Raw genomic sequence first — 26,055 nt, forward strand, 5'->3', positions numbered from 1 at the left:
TGCGCCTGTCACGTGTGATGATGTGGTCCAACTCTTTCTGAGTGATGCCATCGTGAGAGATTCATGACATCTGATGTATATGTCTCCGCTTGAACCATGACGAGAATGGAAGGAGTCTGAGGTGCAGAATGTGAGCAAGCGGCAAGAGTTATCGTTGAGAATATCTGAACCGTAATGGCCAATTACCTGTTCATGCCCAATTTGCAGGGAGCCAGTAACTGCATTTAAGTTGCTCAGGATCACAAGATCATGTGGAAGGATGGTGTGTATCAAATGATCTTTGTCAACAGATTTCTCTGTTGGCACATAGACTACTATGACAGCAAGGGACTGTGCTGATGTTTAAGACATGCAGTAAGTAGTCGAGAAGACATGGGCATCCAGATTATCAAGGCGGTCTTGGCCTCATCTTGCGGTAGTAATGCTATCCCATGTAAGTGGTTGGGACCACTGGAATACAGAAATAATGAATCTTTCTCTTTGTGGCATCTGTGATCTATCAGCCTTGCTTCCATTAGGTCTGTGATTGATATGCCTGAGACAGCAACCTGATGACCACACCCGTGAAGAGTTGCAACATTTCATGTTGCAATTTTGATGGATCAGAGAGTTCCTAGCTATGATTGAATACATAATTGTCACAGAATACTGCCGACGCACATGCTGACATCAGAGGATGCATGTCCCCATGCCCCCATAATGGGGATTCGTTATTTCTGTATTCCAGCATTGGCACGAGTCCATCACATTTCTGCTAGTGGAAGATGGCACCAGCAGGGCATCTGCAGCTGAGAGTAGAACATGGGCTTTACCCCAGTGCTGAGTGCTAAGTTGTTCATGTTGATCAAAAGCAAGAGTGAACAATTGTCCCAAAGAATAACTTTGGGTGAGACTGAGGTGCAGTAATGCAAACTTTTTCCTGATCTACCAGTACTGGCTTCATGCTGTGCGATCTGAGCCATTGAGTCTTTCTCAGCGACTTCCTTCACCTCGGGTGGCTAGGCGCTGCAGCTGCCCTGTGTCTTTGCTGCCTGCATTAGCCATCATTTTCGAAGTTCTCATTGTACCTGTCCACCTCGCATAATGTCCAAGGCGATATTTCGTTGATGGCATAGCTGCAATGAGCAAGCCCCTACTTCAGATATTACACCCCTTCATCATGATGAAGTGTATACAGCAGGGGTTCTCAGATGTGTGTTGCTGGGATCCCCTTTAAAAATATTTCAAGCTGTAACGACTCTCTCTCCCTCCAAAAAGTGACGACCTCCCCCCATGCAATGCCACTCTTACTTCTGTGCTGCTGCTGGCGGCAGCGCTGCTTTCAGAACTGGGCACCTGGCCGGCAGCCGCTACTCTCCAGCCACACAGCTCAGAAGGTTTTCGGCTGATGGCTGGAGCCCCGGTATACATGGTGTATAATAACCCCATGACCCCCTGCGGGGTCCTGACCCCCAGTTTGAGAACCCTTGAGGTACAGGTTGGGGGAAATGGAGAGGTTGGGACAGACAATATCCTCTTTTCCTCATCCATCCCCTATAGCCCAGAAGCAAGGCGCCAAATGCTTGTATATCTGGACTGTCATTATTTGTACAGCCCATGGTCTTTAGCAGAGGCTATGCCTGCTATGCTTTGCTTTTGGTGTTTTGGGCTAGTCTATCGGAGCAGTTTGCTGACCTGTTGGCCATGTTACCATTGCTTTCCTGAGCTTCTCACAACTGTTGCTATATGATCCCAAAAAGGGAGTTGTTGCAGAAATTTGTTTGCAGGCCTGCTCCCCAGTCCCCCCCATCATGGTATTGTATATTTATAAAATATATATATTTTATATATATATATTTGCTGCTGTTTATCAATACCTAGGAGTTAAGGTTCTGATTTATTCTAAAGTCAATAACTTTTTTTAATGTGTGACTGGCAGGTTCAACTGCTGCAACTTTAGGAAAGTAGGATGCTTTAAACTAATAGTTGGTTTGCGCTAGAGAGATCAATATTATCATTTATTTTGCTTAAATTGGTGACAAATGCAACACTTCTTGCATTCAAAGCAATTTATAAACATTGTCACATTAATCTTCACATGGATGTTGTTCTCCCCATTTTACAGATGGGGAAGCTAAGGCACCAGAGAGGTTGAGGGCTACAGAGTCAGTGTCAGAACCCGATTAGAAAGATAAAGACCTTTGCAAACAGACTCTACCCCTCTATCTATCTAAAAATATAAATAAATATTAAAAATTCTAATGTGGCAATCAACAGCTCTTGGGAGCAGCAACAATAAAGGGGTAATGCTACTCTATAAAAGACTGGCTGCAGTAGCCTGTAGTGCACTTCAGATTTCCAACAGAAGTGGATCCTGAGGAGGCAGGCTAGGATGGAAGGGAAAAGCTCCTGCATAGCTCCGGGGCAGAGGTCACAATTTAGGATTATGCCTGAAAATCAGAGAAGTTACAAACTCTCTCAGGTTTGTACTTTTTGATAATAGACATTTTAGTTTTTTTTATGCTTTATATTAGTTTGCCTGGCATGTCTATCCCTGCCGCTGTGCAACATGGAAAATACCATAGGTCTAATAATTGTTATTCAGTAAAATGCATGACAGCTTAACTACCATAAACATAGCCAAAGTGCTATTGTAGATAGGGAAGACAAATATATAAAATAGTCTCTTTGACCAAAACAGTATTTTTCCAAGTAATAAGTTGCTTTATTGATTGGTTGAGTGAGTGATGAATTGGAAAGGTAGATTAGGGGACTAAGCTAATAAAGGGCAAGGTCAGTAATTGTTACTATATGTATCTTTATGTTAGACCAAAATTTCTGAAGCAAAGGACAGTTTCAAAACAAATATAATAAACTGTGAATATGACCATACTTTGTCAATTTAATAGAGCTGGTTTGGAATTTTCAGTCAGAATGATTTTCTGATGGAAACTACGTTTTCTGCAAAATCAAAATTTTCTGTGGGAAAAACTTGATTCGGGGAAGGGGGAGAAGATTTTTCTGTTTTCAAAATCCAAATGAAATATTTTGGGTTGGTTCGACTCGAGTTCGAATATTTAATTTTATTTTAACTGACCTGAAATGTTTCATTTTGAATTGTTTCAATAAAATATTAACTGCATTTCCCAATCAGCACTTCGCGTTTTGCTGTTCAAGCCCCCATTCTGTCCTATCGGCTGAGCTCCCTGGAGAGCTATATCTGCCATAATGCAGTGTGGATTTCCCTCCAGCTAAGCCCTTTGTCATGCATCCAGGAGTCATGTGACTCTGGGTGTTTTGTGGAAGAAGCTTTTCGGGTCAGTTTAATAAATCAAAATGAAATATTTTGATTTCGGAAGTATCAAAATGAACACTTTGAAAATATCAAAACAAATGTTTTAACATTTCTAGATAGAATTTTTTTTTAATTTCCATTTTGTGAAAAATTTGGGATGAAAACAGACATTGATATATCAGAATTTCCCATGGGACAGAAATTCTGAATTTTATTCAGTTCTAAAACTTAATACAAGGAATCTAACAGTATCTGTCAGAAACAATAAATGCCCAAATGCACTTAAAAGTCTGAGAGTCTCTGCTTGGAGCAGTCATTTGGATCATACATTTACAGTTTCTCTTATCATCTTAGTAGCTGCAATGAACTGTGTCTGTTCTCTGTTTCATATTTTGTTTGCTCAAGTGCCCAGCTGGCTAGCCCATAATAACTTCTTTCCTTGTTTTGGTGAGTCTTTAAAAAGCTGTAGAAATTAGATAAAGATCATGTGGAAGTGATATCTCAAAAAGTAAAAATCTCTCTTCACGGGAAATCAAAATTTTCATATAGCACCTGATAGGAGTATAGGAAGTTAGAAAGAGGCAGCAATGAGAATATTTGATCAATGTACAACAGTTGTGTCAAGCACAGAAATGGAAGGGTTTCAATTAAGAGAACATTGGTTTTCATAAGATTTATTGGATTATCATCAATCTACCTTGGTTGCAATGTACCTGTTCTCTGAAATTTTCCTTTTGGGGGATTACAGTATTGACAGCCTCATGTTCCAAAATCCTGTCATGCCTCCAAAAATCACATGAATATCATACAACCATGGTATTTTTTTAAATGAATACATTTGGGATTTGTTTTATTTGCCTTCTGTTTTTGAGCCTTTGAATACTTTTAAGGTTTTCTCTTAATAAAATTATGGGAGTTGGTAACACTGGGATTGGTAGAAACCCTATCTCCTATCACTTTAAAGACGAATCTGTTGTAAAGGCTGAAACTGGGAAATGAGAATGAGAACAGATGCAGCTTAGAAAACAAATGTTTTTGCTTTGCCAGATAGTGTTTGTATACCAAGATTTGTTAGAAGTTGAGTTTTTTTAGAGACTGTATGTAAAACTTTTAGTGAGGAGTTTTAACATTTTCACACTTATTTTCCTGCTATGGCTTTCTGTCTACAGATATGGGCACCAGCATTGTTGTATCTTACAGCCTAATAATCATTTATTTATTTGCACAACACCCGTTTGAGGTAGTGAAATGTTGTTAAACCCCATTTTGCAGATGGGGGAACTAAGACACACTGGCGGTGCTAAGAATTGAGTTCTGATCGAAAACCTTAACCCTGGGGTTTTCAAACTTTGTCATAGTGAGCATCCCTAATCTAAGGAAAAAGCTCATTTGGGTTTCCCCATAGTTTATTAAGACACAACAACTATGCTGAAAATTCTGTACTTTGCAAGAATATGAGTAATGTATCAATCTGAAATGTACAACAGATACACGTGATGGGAAAGACTCTTCTCAGTGATGGGAAAGACTCTTCCCTCAACACCTTTCCCTGTCCGTGCTCCTGTACACCCTCCGTGGCACTGCTCCCCTATCCTGCTTTATCTTCCCAAATCCCACTCTGCCAAGTTCCCTTCCGTCCACCTTTGCCCAACTCCCTTCCATGGGTCTTGCTACCTGCCCAGCCTATTCCTTGCACTGGGCTCAATTCCCTGTGTTGCTATCTTCCTCCCTAATATGCTGTTGATGTCCCTGTCCTCTGCTCACCTTCCACTCCAGTAGGCTGTCCCGGTCTGCCTGAGACCCTGCCCTCACCTAAGCAGTGCAAAGGGGAGAATGCAATTGGCTGGAGAGGAGGGGTGCATATTATCTTGGCTTTCTGCCCTTTGCCTCCACACTTAGCTCACCTTTGTATCTGCCCATCCAGTTAAGGGTACTTGGAAGAAACCCACGTCGTATTCCATACCAAATGTTCAGTTGTGAGAGCAATACAATATTAATTTTTAAGGGACTGACAGATTAGGCTTGAGCTGCAAAACTTGGATTTCAAACTTACGAATGTTTGGGACTGTTGTGAATCCAGGGTTTCAGGTTGAGCAGTTTATACGGATAAGACGACAGGTATGAAATTCAGCTGTGAATGTGCATTTGGATTTTGAACACCATAAAAGTTCAGGATGCTTGGGTTAAAGGTTTTGGTTTGGGCCTGTCCCATGTAAATGAAAAGCCCAGTCTTGAGCTGTTTGGGGCAGAATAAAAAATTAGATTATTTGATTTTGCAGTACTTAATGCTATTACGCTATTATGTCTTGTAATATCTGGCTCAGATTAAAGCATTTTGGGGCCCTGTACACTTTAGAAATGACCCCCTAATCCCACACCTTCCTTAAATTAGACAAAGCATGCATTATAAAAGACAGTTGCCGCCTTAGGTAAAACTTCAGTGTGCCATCTCCCTGCTATCCTCTAGAACAGAGATTCTCAACTGGGGGGCGTGCCTAACTTTCTGGGAAGGTGTGGAGAGCCACTTGATAGTTTGGTGGTTGGTGGGAGGGATGGGGGCAAGTGCCAGGTTGCAGCACCACTGAGATATCCCTCCTCCTCTAGTGGTTGGGGGCCCTCTTGATATGGGGTCCCTGTGCAAATGCACAAAGTGCATATTGGTTTATTCAGGCCTGCCGGTTAGGAGTACCATTGCTAAAGTTAATTTGAAAAGTACCGCAGTTAGACAGAGAACTACAGGAGTAATATCATGTAGTATTTAAAAGTTTGGTTTGATTCTCCTTTCACATCAGTTTTATACCAATGTATCTCTATTAATTTCAGTATGGTTACACCTAATACAATTTTGGTGTAAAATGAGATCAGAATCAGGCCCTTTTTATTACTGTATATTAAATATGTTTTAAAGTGTTAAATACATGGAATCATTAGAGGTGGATCTGAAGATATATAATGTAGATAATATGTGCTGTTATAATTAGGCTTGGAAGGATTGTAGGTAAATGTCTATTTCTCTACACAGACACACAAAAAATATTTCCATCAATAATCAAAATTTACAGATAGGCAAAGTTAGAAAAGTGGTGCTTGAGAATTCATTAGAGTAGAGGTCCTCAAACTTTGGGTACTCCCCCTGAAGGAACGTTCCTGGGGGGCCCGGTAGGGCCCAGGCCAGTCCCCACGGGGGGCGGAGGGACGGAGGCGGAGAGGGAGTACCACTCAGCCACGCTCTGCCCCGAGCTCTGCTTTGGTCCCACCCCCAACTCGGTCCCCAATCGAATAGTTCCACTGACTTACTGGCACTATTTATATGCTTAAATTTACAAATGTGCTTAAGTACTTCTCTGAATTGGTGCCTTTAATTCTTAGACCGCTGACAACTTCCTGACTCCCAGCCAAATGATTAAATATAAAGGGGCATGCGTCTGTCCTTATTTCTGTACTAAAAGAGTTAAATCACAAGATTTGAGAGTTTATGGAAATAGTGTTGTCTGGCAACTAAATGTTATTAAAACTCTTTATTTAGCTGCTAAAGGAGATTTTTGCCATGAGCTCTCCTGGTCCTTTGCATGTTCATAGCCCCAACTACTTAAAAAAGGGAAATGGTTAAAATATATTGCATCTCTTTTTGCCAGCTGGCCCCTCTGTGAGACTAACAGCCTTCATTGATTCATTGGTGTAGAAGGCTGTAAATCATTATGGTTGGAAAGTTCTCTTAATTAATAAAAGCTACAAAGTCCTGTCAGAGATTAATTTACAGGCATGAATACAGTCAGGGCCTGGACAGTCTTCTAAGCTTGATAATTATTGTATGGTAAAATACTTACATACTTGCTCTACAAAGTAATGTACTTCAGTGATCATTCACTAACTGGCTTTCAAACCACTTCTCAGGGCTTAATTAACTTTCTATATATTTTTCTACTTTAATAAATGTGCATAGATGGGCTCACTCTAAGTTCAGTTTTCTGTTTGCTTGTTTATTTCTTTATGACAGTGTTTGATGTCTGATTTTTGTTTTTAAGTTACTGTATAGCAGTGACAAAAAAGATTGCAAGATGTGAATGAGAAATGTTTTTACAGCTGAATATAAAATCAGCTTCATTTTACAGAAAAAATTGTTGTGTGACTTATGCATTTAATTAACTTTTATTCAAGGGAGCAGTCCCATTGGCTTCATAGACTCATAGTCAATTTATCTGTTCACATCTGTAAAGTTAAGCACGTGCTTAAACCTCTGCAGGATCAGGGGCTTAGTTTTTAATTTTTCTTTTTTTTTTTTTTTTTTTTTGAAAGAAAACATTTCCATAGCTTGTGGTATTAAACTTTCAAAAATGACTACTTAATATGCAGAGTAACTGCTTTGCATAGGGATGGTTAATATGCATTTTTATGATATATACCTATCTCATTTCATGACACTTTCCCTGAATTGCCCTACGACCTTATGCTTTTTCATTTCAAGTATTATTTTAAATCCATTACAGTTTCTGTATAGTCAGATTAGAATATGTAAAATCCTTAAAACGTTCAGTAGAGAAAAAAGAAATGAATACAAAGTTGAACTTGGATTTAGGCAACACCATTTATTAAAAACATGCTTACTGTGATTTGCCTTAACGGTGACTTGTTTAGGTAAGTATCTAAATACAGAAGCACCAGAAAAACATTTTAATAAGTAACAGTCTAGAAATGAGAAGGTTTTCACTTTGGATACTCTTAGTTTTAAACCACTGTACAGTATAAAAATGCAAACATCATAACAAAAAATACTAACTAAATTGTGGGAAAATGCACAGTGCAAGTCAAACTGTTCAGGTTCTTTCTCAAATGTTAAAAACAAAACAAAACAAAACAAAAAATAACAGCAGGGAAATTCAGAGTTAAGGGTGAGATGTCAGATACAATGTTGTTCCTGAGTACTTGTCAGTATTTGCAATACCTGCATCTAAGATAAGATTCTGCCTAAACTCTGGAAATGCCTTTAAAAGACAATGTAAAAAGGGTGGTGCCCTGATCATTCCTTTGGATTCTGTGAGCATTAGGACCCCTAAGTAGGATCTTGTGATGAATACAAGGATGGAGGCATTGGTCAAGACCCCATGGTTACAGTTTAGACCATTCTAAGCCCTCTGTCATCTCCCCTCTATCTCTTAAGTAGAGTAATTGTTTGAACTAGAGTATGACAATAATTTTTTTCTAGGAATTTGGTAAGTGATGATTAAAACTGAGCATTTGTTATTTAATCAAAAATTACCTATTTAAATTCTCTCCCAATGCTTTACTCTTTTTTTGTAATAATAAATGTTGTCAAAAGTTGGTGTGTTTTCAGAACACCGAGATTCACACACTAACACAGTTCATTAAGGCCTTGGGAATGGGGAGGTTTTAATCCCTAGGCGAGTTTTTGAGGGACGGATTATTGGTAATCTTAACCTTCATGAACTGGAGCCACACAGTGTAAGACTGGTTAGAACAGCAATAGAAAAATATCTGACGCACTGTAAGCAAATGCTTTACTTGTGTCAATTGACAGCTTTTACCAACTGATTGGCTTAATTCATATTAATTCCATTCATACATGCACTTAATTTAGGGTTTATGTAAATGAAAAACACACTTATATACTAACTGAATAAACATTATTTACACTCTGGAAGAGACACATTCTTATGTATCTTTGTTATGTTAGTTAAGGATGGGGATTATTCTGTAATTAAGTGATAAACATATCATATTCCCTCTCTTCTGCCTCATCCCTCTCTCTAGGAACTATTTGCACATAACACAATTTTATTTTTTTGTAGACTCAAATGTAAAATCTTTGATTTCTGGGCAATTTCTGGTTTATACTGCTGGTAGTTAATCATAAAGCAAATAGAGTGGAAAAGCACATCCTGTCTCCAGTCTCTTTATAATGAAAAAGGTTCTGAGCTCCAACCATTAAGGCCAATAAAGGATCACCTATCTACCATATTAGTGTGGTTTATGTAGAGCAGTGTTTGAATACCTTAAGTGCCAGTAGAATGATATGCACAATTAATCTGAAAGGTGCATTTGTCCCATCCCTAATGTGGGGTTTTCCTTGTCATTGGAGACTAGTTTAAAAGAGACATTCCATACACTACTTTCAGAATTGTGTAGTGAATGCACATGAACACATGCATACAAACACTTTTATTTAGTTGTTTTAGAAAAATAGTTTATAATATGTCATAATCACCACTGACTTGTATAGTTAATTTTTTATAAGGAGAGAGAATATGGGCATGTTGTCTCTTTTAAAGGAAGACTGGAAGTTGTATTATTAAATGAATTTTCATCAGACCATAGCAGAAAGGTGTGACTTTATTCTAGATAGTACAATTTAGTATCTGGGATCTTTTTTTAAATCTTCATTTCTAGCTAGACGACTGAGAGAAATGGAAGAGTGATGCTGATTTATATTTTCAGTAAAATAAATAACTAAAAACAAGACCTGCAGACAAACAGTCTAGCCAGACTCTCAGATATGAGAGTAAGGTTCCTGAACTGGCAACAGATATATAGTAGTTAACTGCCTGTTTTCCAGGATGTTGTGTGTCAGATTCAAACTTCATTTAAGAAAGAAATTTAGGATGAGTTGAACACAGTATGCTGCCTGACACTTTTGAAATCTTTGATGGGAGGGAAGTATCTCTTAACAAACTAACAATGAAATCAGAGTCTGTATTTCACTTTGACTTTTTTTTTTTTTTTTGGCACTCGTTTATAGTGTCAGAGCACAAACATTGATCATTTTATTCTCACAGGTCCCCTCACAAGTGAGGCAGGGAAGAAGTATCATCCCCATTTTACAGATAGGGAGCAGAGGCACAGAGAAACCAAGACCCCAGTTCAGTGGAGTATTTAGCTACGTGCTGAACTTTAAGCATATGAGTAATCCTGTTGACTTCAGTACTTAAAGATAGATCATCCTTAAGTATCTTGCTAAATTGAGGCCTTAGGTCTCCCATTGACTTCAAGGGATTTGGATCAGGCCTTGAATTAATTTACAGTGGTCATACAGGAAGTCTGTGGCATAGATAGGTTTCCTGATGTCCAGTCCAATACAATCACCCTAAGATGCTCCTTCCTCTGTACAGCTGAACACTGTGGTCAAGATTGTTGAAAGTGACTAGTGATTTTGGGTGCTTCAGTGTTTGGGTTCTCAATCTGAGATACCTTGAAGTGTCCTGGTTTTCAGAGGATCAGTGCTTCGCATATTCTGAAAATCAGCCTTTCTTAAAGAGGTCTCAAGTTGGGTATCAAAAGACACAGGCATCTAAAATCTCTGGTCTCTCTTCAAATTCTTGGCTTATATGTTTAACACAAATAGTTGTGAAATTACTTTTTCAATACATATAGATTTCAAGAAATATTGAAAATTATGCAAAGTATTAAAATAGAAAATTATATCTGGCAGGTCAAATGACTAAAAACTTATATACTTCATGTTCTTTTAAATCAGGCATATAGTCAGTTGACATGTCAAAAAGAGGGCAGAGTTGGAGATTTTACTGCTGAGAATTGTAAGCCAACATTTTCTGGATGTATTTCTTTTATTTTCTTCATATTTGTCATACTCAGTCACTGGCTTCTTAAAAGGGTAACTCTTCAAACATTAAAAGTATAAATACATCATAATAAAATGTGATGACTGTTAGTCAGTTCAGCAAAATCATGGAGATTGTATTTTGTTTGCTTTGTTTTAGTTGATCTCCTCTATATCTGCACTTTTAGGGTCTCTTGCTATCTTAAGCCCCAATTCTGTGGAAGTTGAGGGTGCTCAGTATCTTGCATGAGGTACATAGCATCACACAGGATCCAGTGCATTAGCAGGAACAGAATTCTGTTGAGATATTCAATTGTTTCAGTCTTAGGTGAGCTCTAACGGGTTGATGTTGAGTAACTGCATTTTTTCATTTCCTGTAATGTATCTTACTGGAATTCAGGCCTCAACTGTATTTGCTCTTTCTTCCTTTCTTTTTGTACTCTTGTTTTTGAAAGTTGGTATTGTGGGGCGGTTAGTTTTTCATCTGTTTGTCTAATTTGTCCATTCATTTAGTTATCCGTTTTCCTGTCTGGGAAATCTACCGCACAGCGCTCTCCCCCTGCTAGGCCACTGCTGTGCTGCTCCTGAATTTTTTCCAACAGCTGCAGGGCTAGCTTACTCAATGCCCCATCTGGTAAATGGCCCTGACAGCTTCATGTAATTCTTGAGTTAGAACTGGCCTTTGGCTTGAAAATCCTGCTAAATTTTTCTTCAATTTGCGTTGTCCGGGAATCGGTTTGTTTGATGGCCTCCTTTGTCAGCAATGCCTGGTGTTGGCAGCTGCGTGAACCGTCAGTCAGTACTCTGCTCCCCTCAGATGGCTCCTCTTCTCTCAGGTGGTTCATGTCAGCAGCATAAACTCTGTGTCCCATGAATGACTGAAAGCTTTGGCATGCCAAACGGCTCGTAGTACTTTAAAACCAAGTTTAGCAGGATAGTTAAATCTTTAGTTGATTCTCTTATCTCTTTTCCAGCTTGCATGTCATTGTATGCTTAAGATGAATTGCAAAGAAAAACAATTGAGCTTTCACTTGTCAGCTCTGCTCTGTTATGATGCCCCAGAAAGCATATTTTTCCACAGCGTTTTGTACCCCAGAATATATAAAATAAAATAATTAAAGAGAACAGGACATTTGGAAATCAAGCCTTATATGGAAAACATGAAAGTTGCTGGAGCCCTGTGGGTCATCTCTATGGTCCAACAGAGGTTTTTTTGCTTGTTTTGTTTTTTGTTGCATTGCTATAGATGAGTTATGCTGGATTGTAACGGACCATTTTGAAGGATCTAGCAAGTTTTCTGTTATTTCTTATATGCTGAAGGCCTCTCCTATTCTGGTTAGTTCAATTAATGGAATTTTATTTCTGCAATCAATTTTTAAAAGGTTTCTGCAGCAAGGCTAACTTTGACTGTCTTCATGTATGTTCTTTTTTCATCTCCTCTTTTTCTGATGTAAATGTTTGGCTTAACTACTACTTTCTTACCAGAAAATCAGAAATGGAAAGTAGTTCATATGTGCAGTTTGGCAGAGTTAGCATTGCTGTTGAAAAGCTTACCCTTATACATTTCCTGAATTTAATTGTTGCATTAGCACTTTTTTTTACATTGTGTAAGTTTGTGCACATGTCCCCCATTTCTCATATCCTACTTGTGACTATTACAATCACAGATTGCATGAAGCTTAAAAATATTGCAGTTACATACCTTTATCAACATATAAAGCAACATTTTGCAAGCTGTAGCATTTTGTTCCCTCTCATTGAAATGAGAGACCTGTGTATTGCAAAGATGGATTTTTTGGGATGTGGAATGGTTGGGATAGAAACCCAGAATATGACACGATTTTCATTTCATGGAGAGGCATACCACATATCACTATATGCTATATTCTTTTCTCACAGTTCCATACAGTAGCATTTTCCAGGATGTGGTATTCAGTTAAACACAATGAAAGATATTTTTAAAAATATATTAACAGTTTGTAATGATGTACTCTTAGATTACTTATGTAGAACGTTTCCCACAGTATATCTGCCACAAATAGAAAAGTTTGAAAATATAGACAGGTGTGTAACCCATTCATAAATGTAGAAAAACAAAATCCCACCAGAGAGTGTTAGAAATCCACAGTATGTCCTTCAGTGCTGGATTTTACATTTGAATGTGAGTTAGCTTTTTTAAAAGTGTAAAAGATTTATAGATTTGAATCTTATTGTGAGAGTTTTGTGTCCTTGATCTTTTTGCACAGTTTTGTAAATCACTATGGTGGGTTAAAGCCAAAATCATCTTCGACTGCTTGTTCATGTTGATTCCAAATAGGTGTGCACAAGCCGCGTGCACAGTTGTTGGTAGGTTTTTCCCCTAGTGGTACCCATCGGGTCAGTGGACCCACCCCCTGGAGTCATGCCTCCCTGGCATCGTTTATAGGACCCTCCCGACCTGCCACCTCTTCAGTTCCTTCTTACCGCCCGTGACAGTCATTGAAGCTTCTATCTTCTTTTCCTTTGGCAAGCGTTTTTCCCTTGTCTTCTACTGTGGTTCCTGTAAATAGTTAGATGTGAATTAGTTATTAGTAGTTAACTTTTTAGCTAAAGTTTATTTGGGGGGTTCCCCTCCCCACTACATTTCCTCCCACCCGGGAACTGGGGCATGCCTCGGTTCCCAGGATTCAAATCTTGTGGGAACTGCCATAAACCTATGCCAGAGGGCGATCCCCACAAATCCTGCCTGAAGTGCCTGGGTGAATCCCACCAGACTGATTGCCATAGGATTTGCAGGGGATTCCATCCTAGGACCAAGAAGGAGAGAAACATTAGACTTAAACACCTCCTCATTGAAGCAGCTCTCCATCCTCAACTAGCCCCAGGCCACTTGGACCCAGCACCTAGTACATTGGTGTGGAGTTTGCCGAGCTCTATTAGAGAGTCTACAGCACAATCAAAGGACTTGGCAGTGAGAAAATCCTGGTACTGGCATTCTCCGGCACCGAAGAGGACCTGGCACCATTCCCACTCTCCGGTGCCTCACAAGAGGCTCAAAAAGATTGATAGAAGGTGTTCGCCCATAGTGAAGGCAGTGGGGAGGGACAACACTAATAGTGTGCATCCCATGCTGGGGGGCACCCAGCACCAACCACACCATAGGCGGCACCCTCAACTTTGGACCCTGGGAGGGTTCCATTGAGTCTGGCGCCAGTAGACTCACCTGTAAGGGAGAGTCAGGTGGAAGAGTTGGAACTCCCTTCCACTCCTGACATTTTTGAGATGGCTAGGGACCTGATAGCCATGATAACACAGCAGTCCCACACCAGAATAGAGAGAGTGTTGGAATTAAGACCTCTGGCACTGCAGCGTAGCATGGTGTCGTCTAGAGGCAAACCTGCTGTTTTGCGGCACCGGTCACCTTCCCCTCTGCACTGTTCTCTGGCACCATCACATTGGGCACCGCCGTGGTCCCCATGCTCAGTGTCATCAGACTCAGAGGTGGAATAGTACACCTTGAAGCGGAGTCGGCACCAGTTGGAGCGGCACCGTTACAGGAACAAGAAAGTCTCATAGGACCTTGGACAGCACAGTGGCCCATGCAATGGCCCTTTTGGACCCCATGGGCATACCACCAGACCAAGGGGTCTCACTCTAGGCGTTTCCACTTGATCGCCTGTGATAGACTGGCTGTACGAGGAACGCTTGACATTTCCCAGAACTGAGACATGTTGAGATCAGCACCAAGGCTGGCACGAGGTACGGTGTGGGGTCTGGTACTGGGGCCAACCATGGCACCGAGCATGTCAACCTGGGGCAGGATGAATCTTGTGATCTGGAGGGTCAGGAAGGACTAGTTCCACCGAGGGCATCCTCATCATCCTCCCCCAACGAGGCAGTGGCAGGGACTTCAACCACACCACCCCCAGTGGACAACAGGGTTCACCAGGATCTATTGCGAAGAATGGCCCAGAATCTAAGACTCCAAGTGGAAGAAATGAGGGAATCAGTGGACCCTATAGTGGACATCTTAGCACCAGAGGGCCCTCAAGGGTGGCGCTGCCCCTCATTAAAACCATTCAGAATACCACCAAAACATTGTGGCAGACACCAGTCTCTATCCCCTCCCTTCCCCTCACAGCTAAGGGGATAGAAAAAAAGCACTTTGCACCCTCCAAAGGACTTGGGTTCCTCTTTCCCCCCACACAGCCAGGGTCACTGATGGTAGCAGCGGTAAATGAGAAGGAGAGATACGGGCTGCAAGACCCAATATCCAAATCCAAGGACTCAAGGAAGCTGGACCTCTTCGGTAGGAAGGTGTACTCCAGCTTCACATTGCAAACCAAGAGGTGATATTGAACTGATATCATTTTAATTCATGGGAGGCCATGACAAAGTTCAAAGAACTGCTTCCGGCTGACTTCAGATCAGAATTTGGAGTGGTTGTGGAAGAGGGCAAGGCAATGGCAAGGACCCTGTTGCAGTCCGCCTTGGACGTGGCGGATTTGGCCATGCAAACCATGTCACCACGATCGCCACATAAAGGCGTTCTTGGCTGCAGGTGTCAGTCCTCCACCCAGAGGTCCAACAAACAATTCAAGACTTACCCTTTGAAGGTTCAGGGTTGTTTTCAGAGCAGATGGACTCCAAACTCCACAGCCTGAAGGATTCAAGGACAACACTGAAATCCTTAGGGCTTCATATGACATCCACACAAAGGAAGCATTTTAAACCACAGCCTACTTGGTAGTTTTACCTCGGTGTAGGCATAGGACATACTCTAGAAAGTGGGGCAGAAATAATAGGCATAGGACACCTCAACCTTGGTCCAACGAAAGCTGGGGCTTGGCGAGGCAGTTCTCTGGCTCCAAGTGAACTTTTTGAGGGTGGGACTGAGGCCAGCACACTAAATTAGATTCCGGATCCTTCTCCCTGCTTCCTGAACCGTCTATCCAATTTCTATCATGCATGGTCTCAGATAACCTCAGGCAGATGGGTGCTGCCCATGGTAGAATTGGGGTATTCTCTGCAGTGTGGTACCTCCGCTTGCTCCCATCCCTCTTCCCTGTGCCTCTTCAGGGATCCCTCTCACAAGCAACTTCTTATGCCGGAGGTGCACGTTCCCGCCTTTCCAGCTTGTTCATGAGGTCCTGCTCAAGATCAGGAGGGTCATAGTGTCTGTCATTCTGATAGTCCCAGCCTGGCCCCGACAGCATTGGTATATGACGCTACCGGAACTGTCAATAGTCATTCTGATCACCCTGCCTTCGGTGCTGGATCTAATCACACCGGACTATGGCCGCCTCCAACATCCCAACCTCAAGTCTCTCCACCTCACGGTGTGGAAGCTTCATAGAATCTGCATGCTTGTGGCATTCCTGACCATGATAACCTCAGCTTAGGAGGGTGTCTGAGCTCATGACTCTGACATCCAAACCTCCATACACGGTGTTCCATAAGGACAAGGTCCAGTTGTGCCCACATCTGGCCTTCCTCCCTAAGGTAGTATCCCAGTATTCTTCCCTAAATCACATGCTGATAACAGGGAACAAAGTCTCAATTCCCTGGATGTCAGGCAGGCACTGTCTTTCTACATCAAAAGGACAAGACCATTTCGTAAATCAAACCAACTTTCTCGCAGTGGCAGACAGCATGAAGGGTCTTCCGGTGTCATCCGAGAGGATTTCATCGTGGATCATGTCCTTGGCACTGACAGCACACTCCACAAGGGTGTAGGGTCCTCAGCCTCATTCCTGGCACATGTTCCTACGCCGGAAATCTACAGGGCTGCAACATGCTTATCAATCCACACTTTCACTGCGGATTAGGCCATCACCCAACAGGGCAAAGACGACGTGGTGTTCAGCAGAGCAGTGCTTCAATCAGTGATTCTGTAAGCTCTGTCCCCTCCTCTTATGGTCAGCTTGGGAGTCACCTACTTGGAATCGATATGAGCCAGCACTTAAAGAAGAAAAACCGGTTACCTACTTTTTCGTAACTGTTGTTTTTCGAGATACGTTGCTCATATTCATTCCAAGACCCACCTGCCTTCCCCTATGTTGGAGCCAGCCGGCAAGAAGAAACTAAAGAAGCGGCAAGTCGGAAGGGCCCTATATACAGTGCCATGGAGGTGTGACTCCAGGGGGCACCAGCACCAACCCAATAGTTTACTGCTAAGGGAAAATCTTCTGACTACGGTGCACGTGGAACGCACTCACCTACTTGGAATGGACATGAGCAACACATCTCAAAGAACAACAGTTACAAAAAAGTAGGGAACCATTTTTCTGTTCTGCCCAAAGAGATGCCTACACAGCTCTCATTGTAGTCAAGGCAAATGACGTGGGCATATTTGAGAACAGAAATTTAATCTTGGATTTCAACATAAAAGTTAGCCATAAGTAATGGCAGCCGTACTGAGTAAAGGAGCTTTGCCTATGTGTTCACTGGGGGGAGAAGATTTGTCCAAGCTGTGGAGCACCAAAGGATCCAGCTCTTGCACCCTAAACCTCACCACAGGGAGCCTGGGTGGATGAGCAATGTGTGTTCTAAGGGAGAGAGAAGAGTTTATCTATGGCATGTGGCCAGTGGTTCAATGTAATCCCAAATCCACATACCACACAACATAGATAACCTCCTCCTCCCTCTGCCCCCCAGAATATAGATCACCCACCTACCTGGGCTGCCTGTGGTGAGCCTTCCCATTGTGCAGTGGAGTACACTGGTTCTGCTGCATTTTGGGACCTTTGCTCCCATGAAATGAGGTGGGATGGGCAAGGTTTTGGCTTAATGCTGTATTCTCTCCAAAAGTATTGCTTTTCTGCTTTGCTGTACAAATAACACATTGAGCTTGTCCTCGCATCCATTATGAAAAGGTGTCTGAAAGCATTGGCATTGTTTCAGCCTGATGCATAGCTGTTGTGTTCTGCGTTGCAGTCCAGACCAGTAATGGGTTTTCATCGCCTGCTCTTTAAACCTTGGTGCCTCAAATGCTCTGCTGCTGTGGCTTACAGCCTGGGATCCAACAGCCAGCAAATAAGCATGCAGTATCCTGAGTCTCTGTGTGCTGTGCAGCAATGGTTCAGCACTGTTACCCCAGCAGCCTATCTACAACACAACAACAGCCCCACTCTCGTCACTGTCACCCAGTTATCATATGCAGAAGTGACCCCAACACACTCCCAGTCCTGAGTTTCCCCAGATCTGTCAGCCCTGAGGTGTCCAGCCCTCCCTTGGAACACTCAGAGAAATAATGAGGTTTGTTTTTTCCTCTAAAGAGACAAAATGCACAACTTTTCACTTTAATTCAAATGCAACACTGGTGTGGCTTAGATTAAAAGTAAAACAAGTTTATTAACAAAAGAAGATGGGTTTTTAAGTGAGTTCAAGTGAAAAGGATAGAATTAGAAATGTTACAAGCAAATAAAAATGAAAAATGCTTTCTAGAAGAGACTAAAACTTAACAAAACTACAGTCATGGTTCAAGAGAATATTCTTATCACAGTAGCCATATTGGAATAGTGCTTGATTCAAATGAGTTTAATCGGGAAATTAATATGCCTTTTTGTGCTATCAACTTATTTATTAAATTGCAAGAACTATAACTGGTTAACAGAGAATAAAACTCATTGTTTTAATAGTAGAGATAAAATAGTGGCAGGGAGTAAAAAGTGGGGCCAGAAATAATTTAATAATTAAGATTTGCCAAAATCATGTCAGTGGACTGAAAGAAGTTAGTTTTGTTCTACAGTATTTTCTATTTTGAGGCGTATTTAAAATAGAAAAATAACATAATAGCATTTGATTTCTGAAGTTGGGTGTAACATTAATTTTTGTTGTGGTTGGGAAGCAATTTAAAAAATAAAGTGGACAGTGGAACCCTGGTTCCAACTGACTAGGTTTCATTAAACTTATTTGATTCCGTACTCTGTGTTGATGCTTTCTATAAGCAAGTTAAAATACTAATTTTAGGCTGGAAATTTCTTTAATTGATATTGCAATATGAAATTCAAATGGTTAATGCTGATTTCATTAACTCTTTTTATATATAAAGTACAGTATATTATTTAAACATGGTGTAAGAAATGCGCAGAGAACAACCTTGTAAATAAGTGTTTTATTCCATTTACCTTTTTGACAGGAGAATTAGATGACAGAGAGCAGGCAAAGCTGGAAGTAAAAGTATGGGATCCAGATAGTCCCCTTACTGATCGTCAGATTGACCAGTTTTTAGTTGTAGCACGGTAAGATTGAAATCCTCTAATCCCAGAAAAATACTTTTTCCTCCTCCTATCAGTACTGTAGACCACTGACTACTTATTCCATTATCTGTTGTTCCACAACTTGTTTAACATTCTATGTTTATCTTGCAGTTAGATAAGAAAAAACCATTAGATTGTAATATGATGCATATCTGTTTAAACTAAATTATATAGGAAAGGAATGTATTTTTGGATTTCTTCCAGACTTCATACTTTTGCAGCGCTTGGCAGAGTTCGATGGAAGGCATAAGTCTCTTCTTAAAATTTTAATGTTGATATTTTCTTCCAACTCCACTTTCCCTTCAGAATCAGTGAAGTAAGATTTTAGCACTATCTTTTCAGTCTGGTACTATAGTACTTGAAATTACTGAATGTAACAAAGACTAAGATTACAATTCAAGCAAATGTAAACAAATTGAATGACTGAAGAATTCGTGACATTTGCATATAAATCAACTGTAACACACACTGCAATTATTTTGAATGAATACCGAAGTAGCAGAAGATTTTGAAGTATACCATAGTAATTCAACATTATGTCCTATGCTTCATTAGAGGAAAATTCTGGATGGGTAATAACATAAATTAGCCATACAGTTATGTAAATCTCTTAGGGTGTGTCTACACGGCACCTGGGAGCATGCCTGCCACCCTGGGTAGACAGGCATGTGCTAGCCCTGTTTTAATTAATGTGCTAAAAATAGGAGACGTGGCATGGGCAGCAGCATAGGCAGTACAGGCTGCCAGAGTACAAACCCACCGGAGCTCCTGGGCGTCCAGCCTGAGTTGCCACATCCATACTGCTATTTTTAGTGTGTTCACTCAAGCAGAGCTAGTACATGTCTTTCTGCTTGGTCTGGGAGACTCCCTTTCAGCTGCAGTGTAGACACATGCATGGAAGCCTGTGTCAGAACCCTGTTGAAGTTCAGATATGCCTTTTTCAAATGTTTTTAGATAGATTTCTAGAACTTCTACTCTTTCAAAAACAGTAACATTTTCCCATTGAAAGAGCAAAACCATTACTCTCATAAGGCCCCTTTTCCCTGTCCTTTAATAGATGCTTACAATAAATGTTATTGTTCCACCTATGACAAATTAAGGAAGCAGAGAACTGCCTGTCAATGCTAGTGTAAAGACACCAGCCTGCCTTCTTCCCTCTCAGTAATTTTGCTTCTGTATTTTGGAAGCAAAGTGCAGACCTACGTCTTTTTAGTCTAAGAACTTTAATTTATCTTCTTTCAGCTATTATTCTTTCTTGTCTTCTTTCTGGACAACATGTCTGGAGAATGAAAATCAGAGGGAGAGGAAGGCAGAGAGAAGCTCTGCTTTCAATTCCACAGCCTGTGTCATGTAGGGAAACTGGCTTGTGGGTCACACCTCCCTTTGAGCACAGATGCTAGCTCGTCTAGGACCAGCCAGCCTCTGATCAGTAAGGGTATATTCTTCCTTTGACACATCTCTCTTCCCTGTACTGCTTCTTGATTGCACAGCAGCATATTGCTCTTGCCAGCAAGTAGATCCAAAGCAAGCTTGAGAGATGAAAGTTTGAGGCTGAATCTCTTCAGAAAAGCATGTGCCTTATCTCCACCGAGCAGATCCCCTGGGGGAAGCTGCAGAGATGCAAGGCTGAGTCTGAGCAACTTCAGAAAAACATGCTGCTCTACCTCCCTGCACATCACGCACCTCTTAGGAGGCTGCACAGAGGTGCTGGTTCAGAACTTGACCACATTCACTTAGGAGTTGGTAAGACCCTGTGTGGAAAGTTTCTTTTGGTGGTTGGGTGTCTTTTGGGGTTGCCTGTTTTTCTCATCTATCTAGGGTCTTTTAGGATGCCCATCACTGGTATTTTAGTGCCTTCTGACATCAAGAAATTTCATGCTGCCTCTGCCCCATCCAGCCAGGCTGGTTTCACACCTAGCAAGAGCTCCCTTCAAGCCTCCTCCACCCATCTAGCCATGGGTTGCAAAGTCAGAGCTCTACTGCACTGTCATTCTGTGACAGATCCTTTGTAAATCTCTGGAGACCCAGTTCTCCTCATGTCCAAACCTGTGATATTGGGATGGCTTTGAATTCTCCATTCCATGTCACTTTCTTATAGGTGGGAGCACACTTTGAGCTTCAGGGGCTTCAGGTACGTGGGAGCAGTAAGAGCCGCTCTGAATGGCCTGGTGGTGTGCCTTGGCAGACTGTTTTAGCTGAAAGAGCTTCTCCGGAGTCTGTGGAAGCTTAATTGCGCTGCAGTCATTGGGAATCTGCTATCTCCATTGGTCTCCCAATGAGAAGTGGATTCCCCTGACTAACAGAGAAGTCTTCTCTGCTTTAACATTTAGATGTTTGCTCTCCTGGTCACCAGAAGAAGATACTTTCTTTTGATTTACTTTAGAAGATAATCTTTTCAGTCAAAAGAAAGTAGATGTGGGACTGCCAATTAAGGGCAGTGAGTCAGCTTGAGTGTTTCCCCAAAGGAGAAGATTGCTTTCTCACATACAACTTCCTCTGTTATCTGAACTCATCTCAGGGGAGCACATTAGTTCCCTAGAGAGATGCCTTTCTCTGTACACAGTAATAGACAGTAGATTTCCCCTTGCTTTACCATAAGCTGGGATCAGTTTCAATTTCAATTCAACTTTCCGATGATGCAGCTTTTTAATCTCCTCTGTCTCTAACAGGCTACCCAGAGGTTTGCAACTTGGGGATCGTGGACACCTTGCACTTTCTATACTGGTAAACAGGACAGAGATCCTGACTAGATCCTAGAGAGATGGGAGTGAGGATTCCAGTACGGACAAAGGTTGAGAACCACAGTGCTGACTTATATGATCAGGCCTATTCACTTTCACTTTCTGGTAGTTCAGTTTGGATTTCATCTTCTGCATATTAAGAGTTCTAGATTTTTTTGTATACATTTGCCTTTTCGGTACATCCTGCTTTTATAAATGTATTTTGGAGAACAGTAAAACTGTAAGTCAGCCCAGGATTTATGACTCTCTTTCCTCCTTCATCCAACAAGGATTGGTCAGTCTTTTAAGGGGGCGGTTCTCTCAGCCATGTGATCAGCCCAGCCATTTGTAGTCTCCCCTTTCTCATCTCCAACTAAAAGAGGGTTTTGAAGATTAGTTAAGGTACCCATTATGCATTGTTGGTATTTTAGTGACTTTTTGCCTCACCTCTATTCCCCAGTTCCTGTAAAATCAAAATTTCATACTTGCCATTGTTTAGTTCTGTTTCCCATAAGGCAAGTTCACCTCATTTGTGTGTGTTTTCTTACTGTTTGTTACATCTGTTTACAGTTAGATTCTGGTTTAGAATGAGGGAAGACTGGAAAATTATTCTATTTACTTTAGTGCTCTTCTTTCCTTCTGCCTACATTCTACATTTTGTTCTTAGAAGGTGAGAAATTCCATTTTCTGTTGTTTAGTATTGTTTCTTGTCTGAGGTAGAGGTATCTAAGTGGAGATATAATGCTGACTTGTATGGATTTGTCTTACAATGAGAGTTTAAGTGTTGCTTCATCAACTGGGAATGTTCCCTTTATCACCTTCAAAAAAGGAATCCGTATATTCAGTAAAATATAATGAAGTAAAACATTTAAAATGTACTGTAAAGTAATGGTGGTAATTACTACTGTTGAACATAACCAGAACTCGGTTCTTGCATCATGATTCAAATATACTTAATTCTAGCGTGTATGTGGGTTTTCTACTGAATGTAGTCAATGGGAATACATGTGACTCCCAACATTTGTTATTTAGAAAATTGCCTGTTCAGTACACTTAATATTGGATACTTTGGGATTCTATTCAGATAGGGAAAATAATAGGAATTCAAGAGGAAATTAAACTAAAGGCAAAGGTGCAGGGTAAAATTGTATAATTGTGGTGGGATTTCTAGTGGGGGAAGATTGGGAGGGCCAATCCAATGCCCCCAAAACAAGAAGGTGTTTAGGGGAAGGATGAGTAAGAGTACCAGTGACAGCTACATGGTTTGGAAATAGGTTTACTGAATGTTCCTTAGTCTATCAGTAATGCTATTTCTTCTGCCCACCCACTGTGCCTGGCATTAACACTGGTCTGTCTTTGCACATTTTGTACCACTGGATGTCATCTTGGCTAAAAAATGAATCATTTCAATATGTAGGCTGAATTTATGCCCTCTTTTTGCATCTCCCCTACAGAATTTGACCCATTTCCTACAATTAATTCCTTCCTCCTTGGTTGTAAAGTCTATGGCAGAAATTCTTTCCTTTCTTTCATTGAAATTACAGAAAAGGGTGAAGCCATAATAATGTCTTAAGCGATGTCTTATGAATTTAAGCCGTTTCCATTTTTCAGATATTTTTTTCCCTTTTGAATGAAAGTGATTCATATTTACCATATGTCCTCTTGTCATTTTTCTAGCAGTACTCCTGAGGCTACAAAGTGATATATATATATCAATCAGATATTCTATATAATACTTTGCTTTTCTTTGTTCCAAAGCCCCCAGTCCATTCCTCTTCCTGGCGAAGAATAACGGTGGACATATTTCCTTCTGTTCATCAGTCATTCCCCAAGCACTCTAAACTTTTGGAGGTTAAAAGAAGTGTTGGGAAGTGGGAGTAATGAAGCACAGCACTGTGCCTACAGTTAGTTGCTTTAGAAATGACAAGGAAAATTAATCTTCTGGAACGGCAACATTTTATTATCAATATACTCTGCATGTCACATTCTGCGCTATCCAATAGTTGAAAATCTCTGGATCTTTTTCCAGCTTTAATTATCATTGTGCTGGTGGCATATGTCTGCATTAAAAAAAGTATTCTAAGAATTAAATAGATTGAAACTCCCTGGAGTTAAGGAAAGAAGGGTAGATCTTAACTGGCTCCTTAAAGGCTGGTTTTATAGGCAGAGATGAAAGATGTCCTTCCATTGATTTATTTCTGACCCTTGGGAAATGGGGCATCGACATAAGAACAAGGCAAAAAAAACCCCAAACATTTTCTTAATGACTGGGCACTGTCTAGGAAGCTGTCTAAGATGGGTTGAACCCCAGTAACTATGCTTAGATCCTTTGATCCCAAGGTTGGGCCTGAGGTCTGCTTCAGACATTTGTAAATATATTTGGAGAACTACCGTGAGCACTCAAACAACCTTGTATAGGCCTGAAAGGTGACGTGTTTTAACAAGATTTGACAGAAGTCGATTCTTATTTTTGTATAGTTGCAACAGATAATATCAGTGTTTATATTAAAGCATTTTGTATTTTTATCAATTTAAATTTTCACAGTGTCAGGAAATTATGTGGGGGTCAGACAATAATTATTTAATGACAGTCAAATTAAAAAAGTTTAAACTTTATAACTGTTAAAACACAAATTGAAAACATCACATGTCAAAATATACAAAATAAATATCCTTAAATCAAACTCTATTATGTTTGCAGGCAGCTTTTTTCTTACTTTTCCTATCAGTAAATTCTGATTATCGGTGGAAATATTTTTTAATCTGTGTGTGTATGGAAATTGACATTTACCAATAAAAATATATAATTCTTCCAATCCTTGTTTGAACTAAACCTATTAAGATGGTTGTAGAAGAGTGCAGTTAATCTTTACCTCAGTCCACTGAAAGAGAGGAATGGGGAAGGATTGAGCACTCTGAGAAAAATAAACTCAGAATAGAGCAGGTCCATTTCCCCTGGACTGATGAAACTAAAGTTCCCGAGACAGAAGAGGGATCAACAATTATACTGGTCTGAGATCTAGAAATTGTTATATAAAATTCTGGACCGATGCCAAAACACCACTGCAGTCTGAGGGCTAGTGACCATTTTAGGGCTTTAATACCTTGCAGACCACCTACAAGGTTAAAAATTACTGTTGTACACTGATAATGAGTCCAGTTTTCCAGTGGTGAATAACATTCTTTTCTAATGTTGATAACACAAGTTATTGTATCTTAACATTACATAATTCTGTTATTACCTTGCTTTTTCCCCCCCTTATCCACCTCATATCTGACCTAATTTTTACTGACCACCAACTTTTGAGAACTGATAGTGCAAGGACCAATGTTAGCCACTACTGTACACAAACTGAAAATTTGGAGAATCTAGAGTTAATCTCTGACTCGTGTGAATGTTAGCTCCTAAATATTGTGCTGGAGTAGAAGTGGGTGGAGGGAGGGAAAGAAAACTGTAGTTGAAGGAACTACAATTGCCCAAGGGCCCAATTAAATTAAATGTCTGATTTTTCTTTTTCCCCCCTCCACTTATCTTATTTTTTCCTATCATCCACTATTTTTTCTTCTTGGCTTAATTGTGTAGTGGCGCCTCTTAAATACGAAGACAAGAGCTATTCATGACATCGTCAGCCCCGTGAGACTTACATGGCTGCTCAGCTTTTGTAGTGTGAGAAATCCACAGCATAATAACTTTTCTTTATAGGAAGACTGTCAACTTGGAAATCACACTTCTCTCTGAAATTTCTTCACCTACAATTGTTATCCAAGTAGCACCTACAATTACTAGAACAAAAAGATTTGAGAAAATGTTTTTGCATTTCACAGCATTTTGTATAATCAATTTTATTGTTTTCCCCGCCTCTCCTTTTATTTTGTGGGTCATTCACACAGCAAAAGGGAAGAGGAAGCCACTTTAAAAATAGGAAAATCTGATTGTAAAATCTCAACTGGTAGGGGAACTCTGGGAGAGAAAATTGACAAAATATGACATGAACTTCCCTTCCCTTCCTTCAGCTCTCCCTTCTCCCTGTCACAGATGTAGAAAAAACACCTCACCTCTGACCTCAGTTTCTTCCAACTACTGCCCCATCACCCTTCTCCTTTTCATATCTAAGCTCATTGAACCATTTGTTGACAATAGCTGTTTGAAGTTGCTTTCCTCCAATTCCATCATCAAGTCTTTCCAATCTGGCTCCCACCCTTCACACTCCACTGAAAGCTCTCATGCCAAAGTCTGTAATGACCTCT

The 26,055-nt window shown here is 40.6% G+C and overlaps 1 protein-coding gene across 1 annotated transcript in view; it reads left to right on the plus strand.

Annotated features, from left to right (window-relative positions):
- MTA3 (metastasis associated 1 family member 3) overlaps window positions 1-26,055 on the plus strand; it is a 208,757-nt gene that overhangs the window by 59,858 nt on the left and 122,844 nt on the right. The window contains exon 7 of the mRNA XM_067565049.1: window positions 18,967-19,069. Coding sequence (XP_067421150.1) covers window positions 18,967-19,069 — 103 coding nt within the window. The remainder of the gene's footprint in view (window positions 1-18,966; window positions 19,070-26,055) is intronic.

This window comes from Emydura macquarii, unplaced genomic scaffold (genome assembly GCF_026122565.2).
Source record: "Emydura macquarii macquarii isolate MOO-44397 ecotype Brisbane River unplaced genomic scaffold, CSIRO-AGI_Emac_v2 contig_2676, whole genome shotgun sequence".
NCBI lineage: Eukaryota > Metazoa > Chordata > Testudines > Chelidae > Emydura > Emydura macquarii.